We start from the raw sequence: 20,360 nt of genomic DNA, 5'->3' as shown, positions 1-20,360 counted from the left end.
ATATGCATACATCAAGTAAATTTGCTGTAAGTGCTACAATGACATGATACAAACATGTGGAGTATCAACCCATTGATAGAACTCCTAAAATATTTCTAGAGGAGAAGATCTTGAGGCCATCTTCTTTTCAGACGCCTAGGAGGATTATTAGGTAATGAAGGAGAAGCTAGGTTAGAAACGAGTTGGTTTGGGTGGTTGGGAAGTTTATCATGGAAGGATTGGTATCTGGTTCTGGCCAAATCGGCAACATATGGGACACTGAGGTCCTGATGGTTGACTTGATTTGTGACAAAGTAAGGAACATTAAGGATTTTACAAAGGTTTTTGGACTGTAAGGATTGGATTCGGGAGGAATTTGATGGTTTATTGGAGCCCCATAGCTTAACTCCGTATGTCCAGATAGGCCTGATAATAATCCTGTAGATCAGTCTTTTGTAATGTATTGGAAGTTTAGACCGTTTGGCTAGTAAATGTTGTAATAGTCGGAATCGACAAGCAGTTTCCTGTCTTTTCAGTCTTGTATGAGGATTCCATGTCAGTCGTTTGTCCAGATGTAGTCCTAAGTTACGGATCTGTTCAACAGGAATAAGTGGGGTATTATTAAAAGATACTGTGGGGCAAGACGAAGGTTTATGACAAAGGGTAAATGTGATTTGGTGGGTTTTATTGGAATTTATTTTAATCCTTCAGTTTTGGTGCCATTCTTCACACAAAATCATTGAAAATGAAACATTAAATTGGATTTTGAATAAGTGTTACATTTGATACAAATGAACAATGATATGTTCGCTTTTGAATGGAATATACATAACAACATTGTAGGAAATGGTTCAGTTTTGATAGGAAATAAATAGAGCATTCTATTCGATTAGTAGAAAAGAGTTAATATTGTGTTCTTTTGAAAGTAAGCTACTCAATTGTTTGATTATTGTATCATTACAATACTTAAAGCATAATTTATATTTGTATATCAAACACGCGAGAAAATAATAAATATCTAATATTCCCAAGTCAATTATGGCACAACAGAGCATGAAGTACTAAGAAAACAAATAGGTACACAAAATTAATATTCTATAAAAGTCGTGACACCTACTGTCACATAACATCCCTAAAACATTAGTTCCAACTAACAACATTAAACTGATTATTTCTCAATTCAAATGGTATGACGATCGAAATAATTAAAAACTACAGGAAAAACAAGGAAAATATCACTTTTTTGTAAAATTGATTTTGATTTTTGCAAATTAAAAAAAAAAGTTTATGTTGAAAGCACCTATAATTTAATCCTCATCACAGATTTTTATACAGTGATTTTGAGCCAATTAAGCTTATCTTTTCCTGTTTTGACTTTACCATAGTTTAGACATTCCAAAAATCTTTTTAATAGAAGGAAGCTGGTCCTTTGGAAAGTGCTGCACTTTTGCACTGACTTCAAGTCTGAAACCCCTGTAGCGTGGAGTGAAACATTGGCTCAATATAAATAGTTTAATCACAATTTGAGTTGTTTTTTTTACCACACCCAGACCATCTTACTTTTATAATTACACACGGTCAATCAACGATCTTCCCAAAAATCTTTTTAAAAATTTTTAGTTTAAGTTTTAAAAAAATTGAGTTACCACGATTTTCCCCAGTAGTCTTCAATTATTATGAAAACATTATAATATAGATAATTTTTTTCAATTAAAAAATTAATTGTAATACTTAAGATAATTCTTAAAAGAACCATAATCATGAGAAAGATGGTAATAATCTGGATAATTATTACTTATTGGAATTCAAAACTGTATAATGTCAAATCAAACCAAAATTATTAACTGTTAAACACTTGTCAAACACTTAAAACTAATATAAAAAATTGGTTGAAAATAAAAATTCTTTAAGTAATTCCTATACTATAAATTCATTAGCAAAGATCCATACTACATAAATATTAAGCTAATATCTAAATATCACTATTTAGATTATTAATGGGGCTAATTGTTATTATCATCTTTAAGTTAAATTATATCCTACAAACTGAAACAATATTATAATAGTAAATTATCATTTTTAAAATATCAAAATTGTTTTTAAATGTCAACGTACCTGCTGGTTTGCTTGCAGAGTTTCTCTGCTTTTCCTCTCTTGCTCCCTGAGATTTGCAATTTCCTCCCTCAAAGAACTTATTAAGATCTCATTTTCATTCAACTGCTCCTCGAGCCTGGTAGTTTCAATTCTGAGCCGATCACTTGCAGCTTTGCATCGGCTTGCCTCCTCTCGCAAGGTTGAATTTTCCAATTCGAGAGTTTGCAATCTATAAAACATTTATATTAATAAATAATCAATTGGTTTATTTATCTTGTAAACTTGTAATAAATTGCTAAGATAAAATGCAGAGGTACAAACTTTTTATTTTTAAAAACATTGCTGAGCATAAGTGCTAATAAATTAATTTCAGTAAAAAATGGACCAAAACAAAGAAGATACTACTGCTGAAAAGCAATATATGGCTGGAGAATGAAAATTAATCGCCAATTCAGGCATTATCAAGAACAGAAAATTACATACATCACAAGTACGAAGACAAAATGTAGAACACATCTCACATCAAAAGTCCAAAAAGACAAATCAACAAGGGACAGCACGTCAATCCAACACATCCAAACACTTAGTACTTTTTTTTTTTAAAATAGGTTTTGTCTTTATATTTTCCTACTTTGAGCAGGAAAGATGGATTATCCTACAGGTTACCATTGATTCTAGCCAGAGTATGAAAGCTGAGATTTATTTTGAAATTAATGGCCTGCTATGAAATATATGTCAACCTTCGAAAGCTATATCGCTTTTGATACAAGAATGCACAGTTAGTGGCACAACATGTTTGGCCATCCGTAGCCACACAGTGCTTTTTTATATTCTGCTGTCTCAATTATTATGTATCATCACATAAAATGCCTAAAATCTTACTAGTATTTAATAATGTATTAATAGAGAGATTATTAATTTATCATGGTGATGTAAATAATTCGTACATGTTATATTAATAAATTAACATGATTTGAAATATATTTTGATAGACATCAGCTTCTTTATGAAGTAGTGAAAATTCACATATTATGTAGCATAAGATTATCAAAACAGTAACTACTCATGTAGAACATGTAATGAGGCAAAGACAGAATTAAAAAAAATGTTTATTATTATTGAGATAAATGCAGAAGCAATTGCATTTATAAAAGTTTCTATTAATCTGGTTTGAACCAATATTTTGCCATCGATTGCAATTCAAATAATCAATTTTTGTACTAATTGATCTATATTTTGCACATGTGAAAAAATAAATAGTTTTAAGGAAATAGTCATTCATGCAAAAAACCACTGGTATGCGAATAGCAGACTGTTTACTATTCAAGTCGAAAGATTATACAGACCTGAGGAACATTTAGAAATACAGTGAAGCAAATTCTTCAGAAACAACTAATGCCAACAGCCATCACCCTTGATTACTAAACATAGCTGAAGGTTACTTATAGGAACAAATCTGAGTAAAGGAAGTCAAATCCACAAATATAGTCTTGAGTTTTTGTAAGTTTATTAAATACTTGACACAACAGTAAACAACCAATAGCAAAGGCACTAAATAAGCTAAAAAACTGACTGTTCAAAAGCCCAAATTTTTGAATTCCGTTTCTATCAAAATTGGGTTTTTGAACTTGACTCTCTCTACATAGTAAACACAGAAATAAACTATAGGAGAAACTTAGACCTTATTCTGGCCCAACTATATTCCTTTTCATTAGCAGGTTTGGTAAATAGTGAATTAATATCAAATTATAATCATAATCAATATAACATATTCAAATTAATAATTCCTTAAATATAATGAATAAATAATAATGACATTACCTGATGGCACAGTTTTCAACCTGTAGCTGCTTCTCACGATCGACTCGAGCTACTAACTCTTTATGCCTCCGCTCCTGCTCTGCCAATTTCTCCTCACTTCTGGTTTCGACTTCTCTCAGTTGTTCTTCTAACATAAGAACCCTGAAAAACATTTATATATGTAATTTTAATGGGTAAGAAATTTGTATATAGAACCTTACCACTAACATATGTAATATTTCCTTATTAAAACATCATTACATAAAATAGAAGGCCTTAAAATGCTTTTAGCAGAAGTAATCAGAACATATATAGTTTTATTAGTAAAATTTTTGCTGGGATTTGACTTTAAATCCATTTTTCTCAGTATGGTTGCTATGTGGCTCGCTTCATTTCTGCAGGATATGGTTCACTTGATCTCTAATATTTCTAAGACAAAATCAGCAAAAGATACTTCTATGTAAAATAACTAATTTTGTAACAAATAAACCTTAAATATAAAAAGAATTTTTTAATTTGTAGTAATCAATAAAATTTTTTTAATCATAACTCAATTCAAGCAATAATTTGTAATTTCTCTTCTAAAATGTATTAAATCAAATAACAAAGTCAAGTCAATGAATTATATTGTATATTTATATTATTTACTAAACAATGTGACGGTCACTTTCATACTATAGTTATATACTATATAAACTGACAGTGCAAATGGTTTAAACATAATAAGTTTCAATATAAAATATAAAGACTAATTATAAAAATGACAAAATATAATTATATGCACAATATTAACAAGGAGACCTAGAAAAAAAACCTAAAGATGGGGAAAGAACATCAAATCATTTTCGATAAAAGAATGAAATTAGTTACTAATCATTTTGTTGAATAAATGTATATACCTATTTAAATTTGTACTTTTAAAATTTTGTCACAGTATACGTATAACCACATGATTTAAAATGTAAAAATTATTGACCATTTTTTTTGTAAATGAATATGAATGGATGAAATCAAGAATACAATTTTTAAATCGAATACAAAATAAAGTTTAAAATATTAAAATGTTGTTAATACAATTCATTTGAGATATTTAAAGCGCTTAAATAAATAAGGGACATTCTAACAGAATTTTTTTTTACAAATTAAAATTCTAAATCTAAGACTTATTAATTTCAATTCAAAATTAAAATTGTACCTTGTAAAATATATGTTGGAAATCAACATTTCCAATAAAAATTCAACTTATTTACACATGCTCCTAAAATATTTTTCAATAATAACTTTCCAGATAAGGATATATAGGCTTTTTATAAGCTACTCCTCAAACATAAAAATAAATATTTTTTAGTTTTATATAGCTTTAAAAATAAAACAAAAAGCAAACATACGTTTTATATTATGACATTAGTAAGAAAAGTTAGTGAAAAAATAAAATTGATCACAAAAAATACTTACAGTATTGATTTTAGGTTTTAGAAGTAAGTTGATTTAATCACTAGTGAACTACGAACTTATCTATCAAAGCATCTCGAAAGCTACAGAATGTTCGGATTGGTTGTTACAAACTAAGCAAGAAAAACCAACTGGAACCGAGATTGTATAACGCCGCTTGTGATTGGTCATAGTTTCACTCTCAATGGAACAATGAGTCGTGAAAAATGGCGGGTGGGGCAGGATTTAAGTCGTAGTCCACGTCTTTCATATCCTAGAAACGTGCTTTGCATCGACCAATAACTGCGCTCTTCAGCATCCTAAATGCACCGTCCGTCTTTCCAACACAATATTTCATAAACGATTGAAAATTGAATTTGTACAGCTGAGTATATAGAAGGAAAACGGTGTATGCAAACTAAAGAGTTCCGGCCCTCCAAACACTGGAAAGAAATTTAAAATTTAAATTCCGTGTCGTGACTACAAGGATGGGACTTGGGATACAGTAGGGAATCTCTCTCCTTTTCTCAGTTTATTCCTCAGGAAGAAAAATATTAATATGAAAGAGATGGTCAGGATTGCGGTCAAAAAGAACAAAATAGTTTTCAACTATTTACTATCCGACGTTTCACCCCAATTTCTAAAATTTTATCAGTGATAAAAAGACAAAAAAAAAACTAAGAACATTACAAAATGGTAAATTAAGATAGGATAAATATTATGTAAAAAATAAGTGAAAAGAAAATTTTATAAAAATAAAAGGAAGTAAGAAATAAATTAGTATTAATATAAAATAAACTTGAATAAACAATGACAAGAATCAAAAATTACGTAAACTATACGGTTAAAAATTACAGGAGACGCATATAAAACGAAAAAAACAGAAAAGTAGATATGGGAAAACAAAATTTAAAACAGTAAATGACGGAAAATGAAGAAAGTTGAGATTAAATAAAGGTCGTGAAAGAATAAATAAAATTAATAATGATAATATTAAGTGATATTAAATGAGCGAAGAACAAATCAGGACCACCTGTCTGATCAAGATGATAGCTAAAACAGACTTTGAATTTGTAATAAACGGAGAGTATATCAAATAAATAAATCTATCAGGCATCTGTACTTAGATTTAAACAGGTTATTTTAGAAAATCTTATTTTTGTTCATATTGTATCATGTAGACGTAGCTATATCTAATACCTCGGTAAAAAAAAAAATTAAATTGACTATAACAAGAGAGTGCAAGAGTGGAGGGGAAGAGGTCGTTAACGGTCATTAAAAATGTATTAATATAATTTGTATTTATTCTTTAACGACCTTTATTTAATCTCAACTTTCTTCTTCATTTTCCGTCTTTCACTGTTTTAAATTTTCTTTTCCCACATCTACTTTTCTTCCTGAGGAATAAACTGAGAAAAGAAGAGAGATTGTTTCTGTTGTTTTTTTTCGTTTTATATGCGTCCTATTTTTTAACCGTATAGCATACGTAATTTTTTATTCTTATCGTTGTTTATTTTAAATCCATTCTATTCTTCACAGTATTGCTGTTTTATAATGGGGTGTAGATAGTTGACCGTAGATTGATGACTGGAGAAGTTTGTCTGGGGGTGCGGTCAGCAAAGAACAACATAAATAAACAAAACCATATTTATTTATGTTGTTCTTTGCTGACCGCACCCCCCCGACAAACTTCTCCAGTTATTACTGTTTTATATTATTTCATACTTCGTTTTACTTGTATGTAATTTTCTTTTCACTTATTTTTTACATAATATTTATGATATCCTAATTTACCTTTTCGTATCTTATTATTGTAATGTTCTTAGTTGCTTTTGTATATTTTTAGCCCTGAAGAAGCCCAAAAAGGTGTGGCGAAACGTCGGATAGTAAATAGTTGAAAACTATTTTGTTCTTTTGGACCTTAACCCAGATCATCCAGATATTCTTCTTCATATTTTAAATTATACGGTCCACTATTATATATATATATATATATATATATAAAAATAATAATAATTTACACGTTTATTGGTTACATTAAAAACCGTTTTTGTAGCGTTAATATCATATAGTTACTAGTATTAATATCGTATAGCTGACCCCTTATGAACTTTTAGTTATGAAAATTTCCCTGAAAACAAGGGAGTTGGAGTAGGTTGGGTTACAGTGTAAAACTGGATCCACACATTTGCTACTTGCCACAAATGTGATTGCCTGATTTAAAAAAGGAATTTTATATATCAATCCTGATATGTAAGTTATTAAAGCAAAATTATTAAAACAAGTTATATTAAATTAAAAATTAATGAATTTGTTAAAAAATAAGTAACCAGACATAGGCTAAGGCAAGCTTATTAATAATAATTATGATTCCCTATTAATATATTCTCATAGGGTGATTTGACTGATATTAATGACCTGGGAAGATTATCCTGCAAAAAGTTTTTAAATATTTGGATGTGAGGTGTAAATTTATATTTAGGTTATATTAAATTAATCATAATAAAGTTGTTGTTAATAATGAATGTATAATAAAAGCTATTAATAGTTAGATAGTCCTTGAGGATAGTCAAGTTGTATAAAGAATTAATAAAGAGTATTGAGACTTAACCTGGAAACCAATTAATTTATTTAAACAACATTATTCGTTAAAGATTAATAATTTGAAGATATTGCTGTATAAAAACTTTTCAATAAATTTCACTATGAGTTGAGCACTATCTCAATGTTTACTGTATTGACTGGGAAAAAATATGCTGTCAAAATATGAGAACATAATTGCTATCAATACTGAAGGCATTGCCCCAACTAGCGTTACATTGCGTTTTAGATAATATCAAACTAACCTCATCATGCGAACTGTGAATGCAAATAAAGTGGTCTAAATTTAACTTTGTTCTCATTAAAAATTATAGAAATCGCGTCTATTCATTGTACAGTTGTACAATAAGAAAAAGTTTTTACATTTTATACAACTCGAAAAAATAGTACAAAATGATTTATCAAGAAAATTATTATTAATGCGATTTAAAATCTGTCTATAATGATATAGATGAGCACCAACTTAATAAATTACCTGATTAAATAGTAATTGTAAAAATTATCATAATCAGTTTTAAATAATTTAGTTATATATTTTTATCAATACAGTTATGAATATTTTTTTGTTTATGTTGGTATGACAACAAACAATAATGGATATGGACATTTATTATTTGGCTTATCATAATTTTAGCTATTTTGCAACGTTGCTCTATTTAACTAATTTTAAACACACGATTCCTTTTTCCCATTTTATACAAATGTTTCAAAGGTAAGATAATACCGTAGCTACTAAATCGTGGAGGTGGGTTAGCCGGGAACGATTCTCTTCTATAATTTTTGGTGTTAGGATTTCCCAACAGATTGTGACATGTACATCGCACCAATACTCACTGTATCTGTCTTTCACCCAATCATGACTCCACCTCTTCAGATTTTTATAAAACAGGGCACAAGTACTTCTACTACTTGTAATAGTGTAGAAATAATACTACTAGGTAACACCAATTTTTTATGTTCTATCTTTTATAGTTTTTGTAAATTAATTGTTTAGTTTTATGAATAAGGCACTACCCCAAGTCTTGGAAAGCTGGCCTGTAAGGTGTATTAATATCTTTAAAAATAATGTTCTAAAAAATTATTGAAGATGTCGTGAACTTTCGCAGAATGTTTAAAAACACTGGTTAGAGCCTATCTCGATGCTCTGAAAAACTAAAAATATTCAACTATATTTTTAGAAATTTAAGAAACGGGTATTGTTTTGCAAAATCCATCATATATGGATGTTTAGAGCATATAGAATGCTCTAATTTGTTCTAAAATACCATTTTTTTATTTTTATTGTTTTTTAATCTGGTGGCAACGCGCGTTCCTAAACTCTCAAGTGCTACAATTCAAGTTTCATTTCGGTCGCAGTTTATTCACTTATCTAAAGATAAAAACAAAATTTTCCTAAGCTCTAAAACTAAAAAATAAAAAAGCTGATTATGGAATATAAATGTCGATTTATTTTAGATTTGTATTATTTGGTTTGTTTTACTTACGATTTTTTGATTTTTTTTTTAACATTAGTTAACAATTACCAACAGCCGTGCTGGTCAAGATGAGTTTATTAAGAATATTAATATTATAACCATTATTAATAAAGATAATATATGTTCGCTTAAGCTATGATATTTTGCAACTCTGAAAAAAATAAAAAACAACACTATTCCGTTTTAATAAAGTAAAAATTAATGTTTCATTCTAGCGAATTTCGAAAGCATTCATGAAGTCCAAAAAAAATATTAGTATCCTAAACAAAATGGTGAGTTAGAGAGGATTTCTCCAGGATGTTGGTGTGATTTATGATTATTTTTTAAATTATTAAATTCATATTGTAGATTTTTTTCAGAGTTAAGATGTATCATTTGGCTACGATGTGGTAAATTTGAAAGCTAAACTTAATCCACAAAAGAAGCAATCCTTAACAAATTATCGCCACCCTCTAGATGAAACTTAATGTTATCACCTTACGTATGCTTCATAAGATGAAGCGTAGGAAGCACTGCTATCTGCTGTATGGATATTTCCCTTTGCGGTCAGAACAGAACGTTTGTTTTCTCTCTGTACTTTCCCCCTTTCGATTTCCTTCGAAAACGACATTGACACTGCGTACATCTACTGAATTCGATGCATTGAAAAGTTTATATTTTAAATGTTCGAAATTTGCTTCTTCGAGGTGCTTAACCTGTGGTTTTTGTACTTATGAATCGATGAATGTTGAATGGGTCATTCTCTGTTAGTTGTTGGTGTATGAGCTTTCCTCAGCATCGTATCCTTGGATTTAGCCAAGAACGTTCTCAGAAAGGCACGAGGGTGTTCTAGAGATGTTTAAACTTTAGCTGTTTTAGAACGCTGCATGCAAAAATGGCAGTACTCCAGAAATCATTTCAACACGTAGTAAACCTGTGCTTAGAGGTGAAAACGGGGGAACAAGGAGTGAACTACTAAAAATGATCTACAAAAAGAAAGTTTAGAAAATTTGGCTGATATTTATGGATTGTTGTGCAGAAACTGAAAAAGAACTTAGTGTTCTTTCTCACAAAAAAATTGTAGCTGTAACGAGCCCTATTATACTTGAATGTATTCAAACAGTAACGAGAAATATTTTTTAAAAATTTAGATACAAATAAAAATATAATTTACGGTACTATATTAAAACTAACAAACTATATAAAAAGATACTATACCCATAAATATTTTAAATCTATAAACAGAAGTGTATAAGAGATGGTATAGTATATTTATAAATCTAATAATATCAAAATATTTAATTTGAAAATAAATAGCAGTAACAAAGAGAAATGGCAAACTGTGCTACAGAGATTTCATAATAATTAATATTTGGCAATATGGGGAAAATAAAGGAAAACAAAAATTGAATTTGAGATACTATCCAGAGATTAAAACTTGAATTTGTGCATCGTATTTATAATTGTTTAAATGAATATGAGTGATTTTTTAATTGACTTAAAATCTATCAAATGTATTCTTGATATTAATCATCAGACTGCAAGAAAACTCTTTTTTCCAGTTGCACCAAAACATCGAATGTTGTTTAAATAAATTAATTGGTATCCAGGTTAAGTCTCAATACTCTTTATTAATTCTCTATACAACTTGACTATCCTGAAGGACTATCTAACTATTAATAGCTTTTATTATACATTCATTATTAACAACAACTTTATTATGATTTATTTAATATAACCTAAAAATAAATTTACACCTCACATCCAAATATTTAAAAACTTTTTGCAGGATAATCTTCCCAGGTCATTAATATCAGTCAAATCACCCTATGAGAATATATTAATAGGGAATCATAATTATTATTAATAAGCTTGCCTTAGCCTATGTCTGGTTACTTATTTTTTAACAAATTCATTAATTTTTAATTTAATATAACTTGTTTTAATACTTTTCCTTTAATAACTTACATATCAGGATTGATATATAAAATTCCTTTTTTAAATCGTCCGGCTGTATATATAGGTGAAACTAAGCAATTGTTTGGTGATAGAATATATCAACACAGAAATAATATAAGAAATAAAGAGAAGGATTCCAATAAAACAGCACTAGTGCAGCATGCAAGTTAAGTTGCACACAATTTTGACTAAGATAATAATTACAATAATTTTACATATAGAAAAAAATGTATTCAAAAGAAACATACTTGGGTCTATTTATATATTAGAGAACATCAATTACACAATGAATTTTAAAACAGACATCAGAAATTTGAACCAACACTATTTAGAGATTTTAAGCAAAATTACTTTATGGAAAATATGGGTAAATTTCATATTACTATTTACAATTAACTTTAATATGAATTTTAATAATAAAAGAAATAAAAATTTAGGCCGAAATACAATTTGAAATAAATCAATTATAAGCCTGACCTCAGTGTGTGGAAGGTTACAAATTGTTTATTGATAAGAAAGTGATAGTGTTAAGTTGATCTATAATTCAAAGTTTTAAAAATTAATTAAATTGTGACAAAATAGGTAACTAGCTAAGGCAAGCTTATACAAGCTGATATGTATGTTATTTAAGCAAAGTATTAAAATAAGTTATATTAAATTAAAAATTAATGAAATTGTCAAAAAAATTGGTTGATATGGGCTAAGGCAAACTTATTAATAATAATTATGATTCCCTATTAATTGATTGTTTCATAAGGTGGTTTGACTGATATTAAATACCTGAGAAGATTAGTCTGTAAAAAGTTTTTAAGTATTTGGATTTGAGGTGTAAATTTATATTTAAGGTATGTTAAATTATTCATAATAATGTTGTTGTTAAAATTAATGTATAATAAGCTGTTAATTGTTAGATTGTCCTTGAGGATGACAGAATTGGCCGAATCGTTGGACTGTTAAAGAATTAATAAGGGGTATTGAGAATTAACCTGGATACTAATTAATTAATTATATATTTAATATATATTAAATATGGATATAATTAATTTATTTAAACAATAATTACCAGTCATAATAAGATTATATAAAAATATTAAATATTGCAAGAATTTTCTCTATCCCCCGTTGGATTAGCAGATATTACAAATCAAAAAGTGTTAGCATCGTAATATCTATGTAAAATAGCAATCTTATAGTGTTCAAAATATTAAATTCTACAAAACAATAATCATTTTGTTCACAATTTAAAAAAAAAAGTAATTTATTATTATAATTAAATAAAATATAAATATCAATAAATGTTAATATTACCTCGCCTGTAAGGTAGCATTGTCTTGCTTAGCACGCGTATAGCGTTCGTCGCTATGCGTCTGATTATCTGCGAGAACGCTCATCTGCTGCTGTAGCATCTGAACCTAATAAAACATAAACATAAATTAAATAACAATAATAAATTAAAATAAATTAATAAACATTGTAACGTTATATAACAAAAATAACATCCAAAATAATATATATTATTAAATAGTAAAACATAATAAATTCAAATCTTCACTAATCCACAAATTTCGAATACACACCTTAAAGATATTGTTGAAATGGATTCTGTTATATACTTATTTGGAAAAAATATTTTCAGCAGATATTCATAGAAAACTGCTTTACTGAAAATAATTTAGTGGACATCCTTAAGAATCACTCAACAAACTAAACAATAATCGAACAAGGTCAAATAAAGCATTACAATACAATGGTAGTTTCACAGAATAAATATTTTAAGAAAGCATTCAAGGTAATCTGAAGAATACTGTACTAAAAGACATTAAATAGTAATTGAACATTATTCATAAGAAAAATACAAATAGTTTCATGTATATGTATGAACATGTAATTTTAATGAACATGTAACATAAATTTCATGTATGAACATTTCTATAAAGTGGTATATATATATTCTCCATAATCTATAGGTTATTGTACCATGGACTGTGGTAAGTAGCTTTGAGACAGAATTGTAGAGATACCAAAGTAAAAAAAAGAACAACAATCTACTATTTATCTTTGAAACACCTTCAAAATAAACTCTAAAAATTATTTTTTATCAGATGTAACACTGTTCAACCAAAGCAGGGATGTATTGCATGTACATATAAAATATAATTACAAAATCTAAAATGGGTAAGAAAGATGTATTCGTGTTTAATCAACAAAAATGAATCCAATAATAAAATATGAAACCACGATGATAGTTGATCTTCATATATAAATGGACTCTTGTGATATTATTTCATTTATATTTATAAAAAGTGTTTAATTTGCAGATTATTTGTTATTTTATTTTCATATTTATGTAGCTTGAAATAAAAAGTGTTTGAAAGAAAAAAATGTAAACATTTATTTAAATGGACTATTGACAAATTTCTCCTTATCAATTTATTGTTTTTAGTTTTTTAAAATGAAATTCGGGATTATTTTTATGTACTAGATTAGTTTTATAGGATATAAACGATAAAGAAAATATATTTTTATTTTAAAAAAGTATATTCGATCAATAATTAAAACTAAGAGGTGAATTTAACTCGGATTTGTATTGACATTAATTTAATATTTATTTTTCATATTGAAATAACAATTCCTGGTTACAACAGTGGAATTATTTATCAGATAAGAATTCAGACTATCGAATTGATGGTCTTATTTAAGTTCTTAATATACTTGGTAGATATGAACATTTGCCAAAGTGTTGATACAAACCATATCCCCATGCCTAGAATATCGTCCACGGTTCAGTTTAAGTGTTGTTTACATTAGACATTTTCCCCTCTTTGTAGAAAAATACTACACTATACCTTGATGAACGCGAAGATGAAGAAAAATGTCTCTCGTATCCTACAACAGATTGAAAAAAAATTGTTCGTGAAGAAGCGAAGTATGATGGATACTCCACTTTCGCTAGGTGCAGCGGATGCAGCAGACATCGCACACTTGACTCGCACATCACTGCCGACCGACTGACAACCGATGACCTTCCTCTTCGGTAAAAAAAACTGCTTTTATCACCTCAAGGAGAACCCGTTTAGCTGGGGATGGGAACTCTGACAACAGTCGAGGATCACTCCTCATTACAATAGGAGTTCCCATGTGTTCCCTAATGGGATACGTATTAATTATATCGCTTACGTAAAACGCTTACGGCGTATGTCGTGCAACGCAGGTGGCCGTCCAAGGAACTTCTGCCGTCCGAGAACAAAGGAGATGTAATTTCGTGGAGCTAGAGTGTCTTAGGTAATTACCAAGTAGAATGGACCAGAAGATGAGAGTTGGAATTAAAGAGAGACGAGAAGACTCCATTATGAGCGGTGAGAAGGCAAAGAAAATGTAAAAGGATATGAAAATTAATCAATCTGCGGTACAGTATCCCACGATAGACAAAGCCTACCAAATTAATAAATTTCCCGTCGGTTAAATTTTATTTTTTTTTAATCTCGTATCTTTAAGCACGTACTCTTGATATATCTAATTGGGCCTTTTTTTGGATACAATTTAATAGCGCAAAAAAATAAGAGCTATATCCGAGTTATAATCTAGCTAGAAAGAGGTTATAATCGAAAATTTTCAAAAAAAAAATTTTTTTCTTATAAAGAATGTACTCTTGATATATCCAATTGAGCGCTATATGGTATAAAATTTAATTGCGCACTTAATGAAAACAGAATTAGCTAATTCCGACAACTATGAAGGGATTTATGATCGAAAAGTCCAATACATTTTTCATAAATTCACTGACAGTCAAAGATATAAGACCATCAGTTCTGTTGTGAAAAAATTGTCTCTGTGCACATTTCCTATATAATCTATATATTTTAATAATAATCAGATATGAATCTTTTAATATAATAGAATATGCTTAATACGTATTAGTGTTCTGAAATTAACACTAGAGAAAATTAGAGTTCAAAACCTAGCTAAATATAATTACGGAAGAGTAGATACAAAAACAATTTTAGTTTTGGCTCAGATATGCGACTTCCTTATAAATAGTAGCAGCAACCAAAGAAAATAATGAAGCAGCCAAACAGCCAGGATGCATCTTATGTATTTTCAAACTTAATTGTCTAACGACTTATTTTATAAATATATGAATATTTTGAAATTCTGCTTTCTGCTATGTTAATCCGATATTTTATAAATTCATTTAATGCAAAGAATTTCATGTTTTTTTTTTATAATCATATCATTGGAACGGAAGAATAATCAACTAATTGTAAAATTGACCTTATAGTGTTAGCGGACTAAACAATTAATTTACTATATATTTGTAAGTCGACATAAATGTAGGAGTACTAAAAATTGCCAAGGGAGGGATTTTTTAAGTTCCATTATTTCGATTTACACGCTAACGTCTCAATTAGTATTTAAATTATTTTGAGGATTCAAAATACAAAATAAAATAAATTTTTTTATTTTTAATTAATTATGAGAGATAGTTGACCGTGGATGATGAATGAGGAGAAGATGGTTGGGGATGCGGTCAATGAAAAACACAAATAAGTACTTATTTGTGTTTTTCATTGACCGCACCCCCAACCATCTTCTCCTCATTTTTTATTTTTATTTTAGAAAGAAAATATGAAATACCAAAAGTCCATTTTATTTTGCATTTTACAATATTTTATTTGAAATACTGCCCAGGTTTATTACAAACATACACACATATTGGTGTAATTGTATCATATTACAATTACTTGTAATATAACTACTCTGAAATTCAATTTACTTGTAAATTTTTTATTAACATTACAGTTAAGCATCCATCACTTCAAAAATATTTCAATATGCATAAAATTAAATTTTTATGATCAATATTTTTATGAAGGTAGTAAAAGCAGTATAAGTAAATATGGCTGATATTACAAACATACACAATTTTTGTTTTTTTGTAATTGAATTATATTACAATTTTATGTAATAAAATTACTACGAAATTCACATTAGTGCAAATATTTTTGTAATACTAATGATAATAATATTAACCTGATTGGATTTAAGAAAAACATCAACCGAATATCAACTATGAATTCTTAAACTTTCATTAGTTGTTATAACACGAAATATTTTAAGGAAAAAAAATTCTTGTTTATTCTTTATTATTTGTAATTATAGTCAAGCATCCTTCACTTCAACAATATTTAATTTTAAACAAAATCAAATATTTTATGATTAATTTTTTTAATGGAGGGCAGTAAAAGAATAATTCAATGTGGCCGATATAAATATCAATTAGTTTACAAACTATATCCATGAATTGAGATTGACATAGTAAATTGAGGACAATGCAATTGTATTTCTATGTAGATTGAGGAAACTAACTAGGGCGGGGGTATAAATTAGAATTTCAAATGTAAACGATTTTATCTGTTACAGTTATTTTTCTAGCTTATTCTACTTTTAACGCCTTAAAGTTATTGCCTTTGAAACTATCAAAGAATTATTTCAAGTGCAGGTAACTTCATAGAAAGTTGCATTTCACACGAGAAACTGTAGCAGAATATAAAACATATCCTGCTACGAACAACGGTACATAAGCATGTTGTGGTCTCAGTACTCACACCACAAGTCCTCTCGTTTCTTCGGCAACTTTATCCTCATTGATGCCCTTTAGTTTCAGAATGGACTGGTGGAAGTGGACGGCAAATCATGGAAACTTCATAGGAATCATGTTTTCTTTGAAAAAGTTAAAATTAGATATACTTTGATCTCCAGAACTAATATTATTTAAGAAGAACGGCTCGATAATTCAAACAATTTACCCTCGAGGACATTGGATGGGATCACGCACGGCGTGGGAAAGAGGTCCGAAGTGGGGGCGACCGACCCGCGACTAATGCGACAATAGCGACCAATGAGAAGGTTGCAATTAAACCCGACCGACCGGGAGGGCTGCAAAGGTCCGGGACAAATATTTGTGCCACCGATAATGACCAATCAGATCCAGCAGTTCGGACCAGCCCTCAAGTTGGCCAACACTAAGCACTCTGGAACTAATGCTCTATAGCCATCGGAAGGGTACTGACCTCACAGCAGCATCTCTCGCCTCTTCTCCAACAGCGGCATCGCTGCAAAGGAAAATGAGTAGCAGCTATCTTTTAAGGATTCTTTAGTCACTTCGTCTAAGCTGTATCAATTAATAAGATGTATTGCTATCAAATGAGAGCTAAATATATTCAATTTTAATTAAATTCTATATTCACCAATTTTACCAACATTTTTGTCTGGTTTCGTTGAAGCAATTAAATTCGGAATCTCTTATGACTCACAGAATAACAGTAACAGTGATCTGGTGTTTCCACAGAAACAGTTAAATTTGCAAATTAACTGCCCCAAACTCGTACATTATAGTATCCTGTTCATAATGTAATTCATTCCAAGGCATGTAATGTTCGAATTCAAAGGAAAACAAATTGCTGTTGAATGCAATGTGTTTTTTGACTTTCTATATACTTGAAACAAAAAATAAAAAATGCTAATGTAATTTTAATTAGTACGCAATTAATTATTCTGTAATGTGAATATTTTAAATTGATTATTTATTTTTCTTATTTTAGTAAGAGTTTCAAAAGTTAGTGTTTATTTTCTTTTTACGTTTCTCAAATTATTGAGTTATGAATTACTTTTATGTATATTTTATATGTATATTACTTCTAAGAATGTTTTAATTATTTTTGTTCATTAAATATCTTTATAGTATAATTAATTAAAGTTATTTCAATTTATGCGTGTGTTAAATCTTGTGTTATATGTTTATAACTATATAACCATATTTTTTTGATAGTTATTTGTTGTATTGGATGCGTAAGATGTTATTATATTAGGACTTTTATTATGTTGTTACAAATAAAACATATTTAGGTCTGTAAACGTAATATTAAACACCGTAATAATAATTTTTTTACTTGATTACTTTTTTAATTTTTTAACTTTTATTAACGATTATAATAAGTTATATTCTTTCGAACAATTTTAACCACAATTATTGAACCAGCAATTAAAAAATGCCTCAAAAAAAGGTTTTAAATATTAAAGGTTAAGTCTTACCTTGGACGCCTTTCTTAAGGATCAAGGACTGATTCATTGTAAGCGCATGTCAGATTAGGTAAAAAAGAAACGTTTTAAGCTGAAAAATAGCTTCGTTAAATTTCCTCTAAAATTAGGGGTGTCAAGAAAAGGAGATCATGGTGGAAATTGTGCCCTAAAAATAACATTTTTTTGGAGGGGAGGAGATAAGGCTATATTGGTACAGGATAGTAAATTCTTGGAGGAAACTATATTTTTGTGGAGTTTCAATTTGGAAGAACTTACAACAAGGAAAATGATATATTACCTGTACTGGTTCGTGATGAATAAAGAACAAATCATAAAGATAAATTTTTTTTGTTTTTTCCAAATTTCTTTTGGAGGAGAGAAGATGCGCCATTGCCTTATATTTTTTGGGTAGGGAGGGGAATTGTGGGTTAAGGACTTCTTACAGGGAGAACTTCAATTAATACTACTCTAATCCCTTCCTTTTTGGGAAGTAATATAAAATTAAACTAGGACAGAAAATTAATAATTACATAATTTGGCCATAAGTATCATAAATCCTGGTATGAATTAAATTCTTACAGTAACTAAGAACATGACTAAAATCCTCACGACAGAAAATACTGTCAAAATATGAAAAAGAAACTGGTCAAGAGATCACATTCCATATGTTCTCCAAACTTTTATTAAAATAAGTTATGAATTGAATATATTTTTTAATAATCAGATTTTCCAAAGCATTGATTGAAATTCTAAACACGCTAATACAGAATATAATTAACTTTGCCGGATTATAATTTTAAATTAAAATTAAATATAAACAATTTATTTAAAATTCTGTAGAGCAAACGACGTATTTAATAGAAAAAGTTTTGATGGATTAAATAGTTTTGTATTTGAAGCAAATGCGTAATGCATCTTCGTTTGGTGAAGTAATTCAATGTTACCATTGAAGCATTTTTAATTCATTTTATCATTTTAAGTTGATTTGTAAAATTAAACCTACATAAAAATGCATTTGTTTATTTATTTTTGATAAGTAAAATTTAGTTTTGGTTATAAGAAATTATGTTTTCAGAAAACATTGATACTTCAAGGAGACAGAATTTAACATTACCTTTTAGTTTTTTTTTCTAGTTTACTATTAGATACAGTAAACTAGACAATATTTTCAGGATAACCTAACTTAACTATTCTTTTATTATCGCTTTATATTCAACAATGAAACAGACTTACTTAAAATAAACACAAAATTGATTCCTGTGTTTATTCCGTTCGGAATAGTATCACAGCACAAATATACTTTTTCATTTGAGGTTTACAGTTATATCCTAAAGTTTTGGACATCATTCACGGAACATCCTTATATAGATATATAAGATTAATCTATTAATAATATTATAAATCTGATAGGAGACCCACATCTTCATTAAGCTCGATGAACCACTCCGGCTTCGCCTTGTAGCCGTTCTTGAGACCATTCTTCATCTTCCTGCCGTTGGCTCTGATATCAGGGAAAGCCTCCCCGAGGAACTCGAACTGACCTTCCCACATGTCGAACTCCAGCTCCGGGCCTAGGGAAGGCGGGTCTCCGTCCTCTACCATCATCGCCGTCCCGGGTGGTCATGGCATACCTGGATGGCCACGCAGTTCAAGAAGTGCTCTACTGTCTATCAGTCTGTATCACCCGGTGAAATGAGTAAAACAAGAAGAACCGAAACTTCATATAAAGTATTAAGTCTTCCATCTTCCTAATGTCTCAACATATTTTGCTTATTCAACAGCCGAAATAATGTTTTAGGCTGTTGAGGAGAGAAATGCTGTAACTTGGCAACAATAGTGTAAGTTAATGTTATTAACTTTTATAGATGAAGGTTTTGTTAATTAATAAAATATTTTTAGATGTAGGCTGTAATATTAATAATAAAAAACAATACGGTTCAGAATAGAAAATCTATTTTTAAA

General features: G+C 28.9%; 1 protein-coding gene across 6 annotated transcripts in view; it reads right to left on the bottom strand.

Annotated features, from left to right (window-relative positions):
* The window catches only part of LOC106678638 (rab11 family-interacting protein nuf), a 169,737-nt gene that overhangs the window by 9,287 nt on the left and 140,090 nt on the right, over positions 1-20,360 (bottom strand). For all 6 annotated transcript variants that reach the window (XM_014417277.3, XM_014417276.3, XM_014417279.2 and 3 more), the window contains 3 exons: positions 12,627-12,730; positions 3,895-4,035; positions 2,095-2,302 (listed from right to left, as the gene is read on the bottom strand). In XM_014417277.3, the coding sequence (XP_014272763.1) occupies positions 2,095-2,302; positions 3,895-4,035; positions 12,627-12,730 (453 nt within the window). The remainder of the gene's footprint in view (positions 1-2,094; positions 2,303-3,894; positions 4,036-12,626; positions 12,731-20,360) is intronic.

The sequence above is a fragment of the Halyomorpha halys genome, unplaced genomic scaffold (assembly GCF_000696795.3).
Source record: "Halyomorpha halys isolate HHAL.00 unplaced genomic scaffold, Hhal_1.1 Scaffold151.1, whole genome shotgun sequence".
NCBI classification, from domain to species: domain Eukaryota; kingdom Metazoa; phylum Arthropoda; class Insecta; order Hemiptera; family Pentatomidae; genus Halyomorpha; species Halyomorpha halys.
This window is presented reverse-complemented; position numbering and strand designations above follow the sequence as displayed.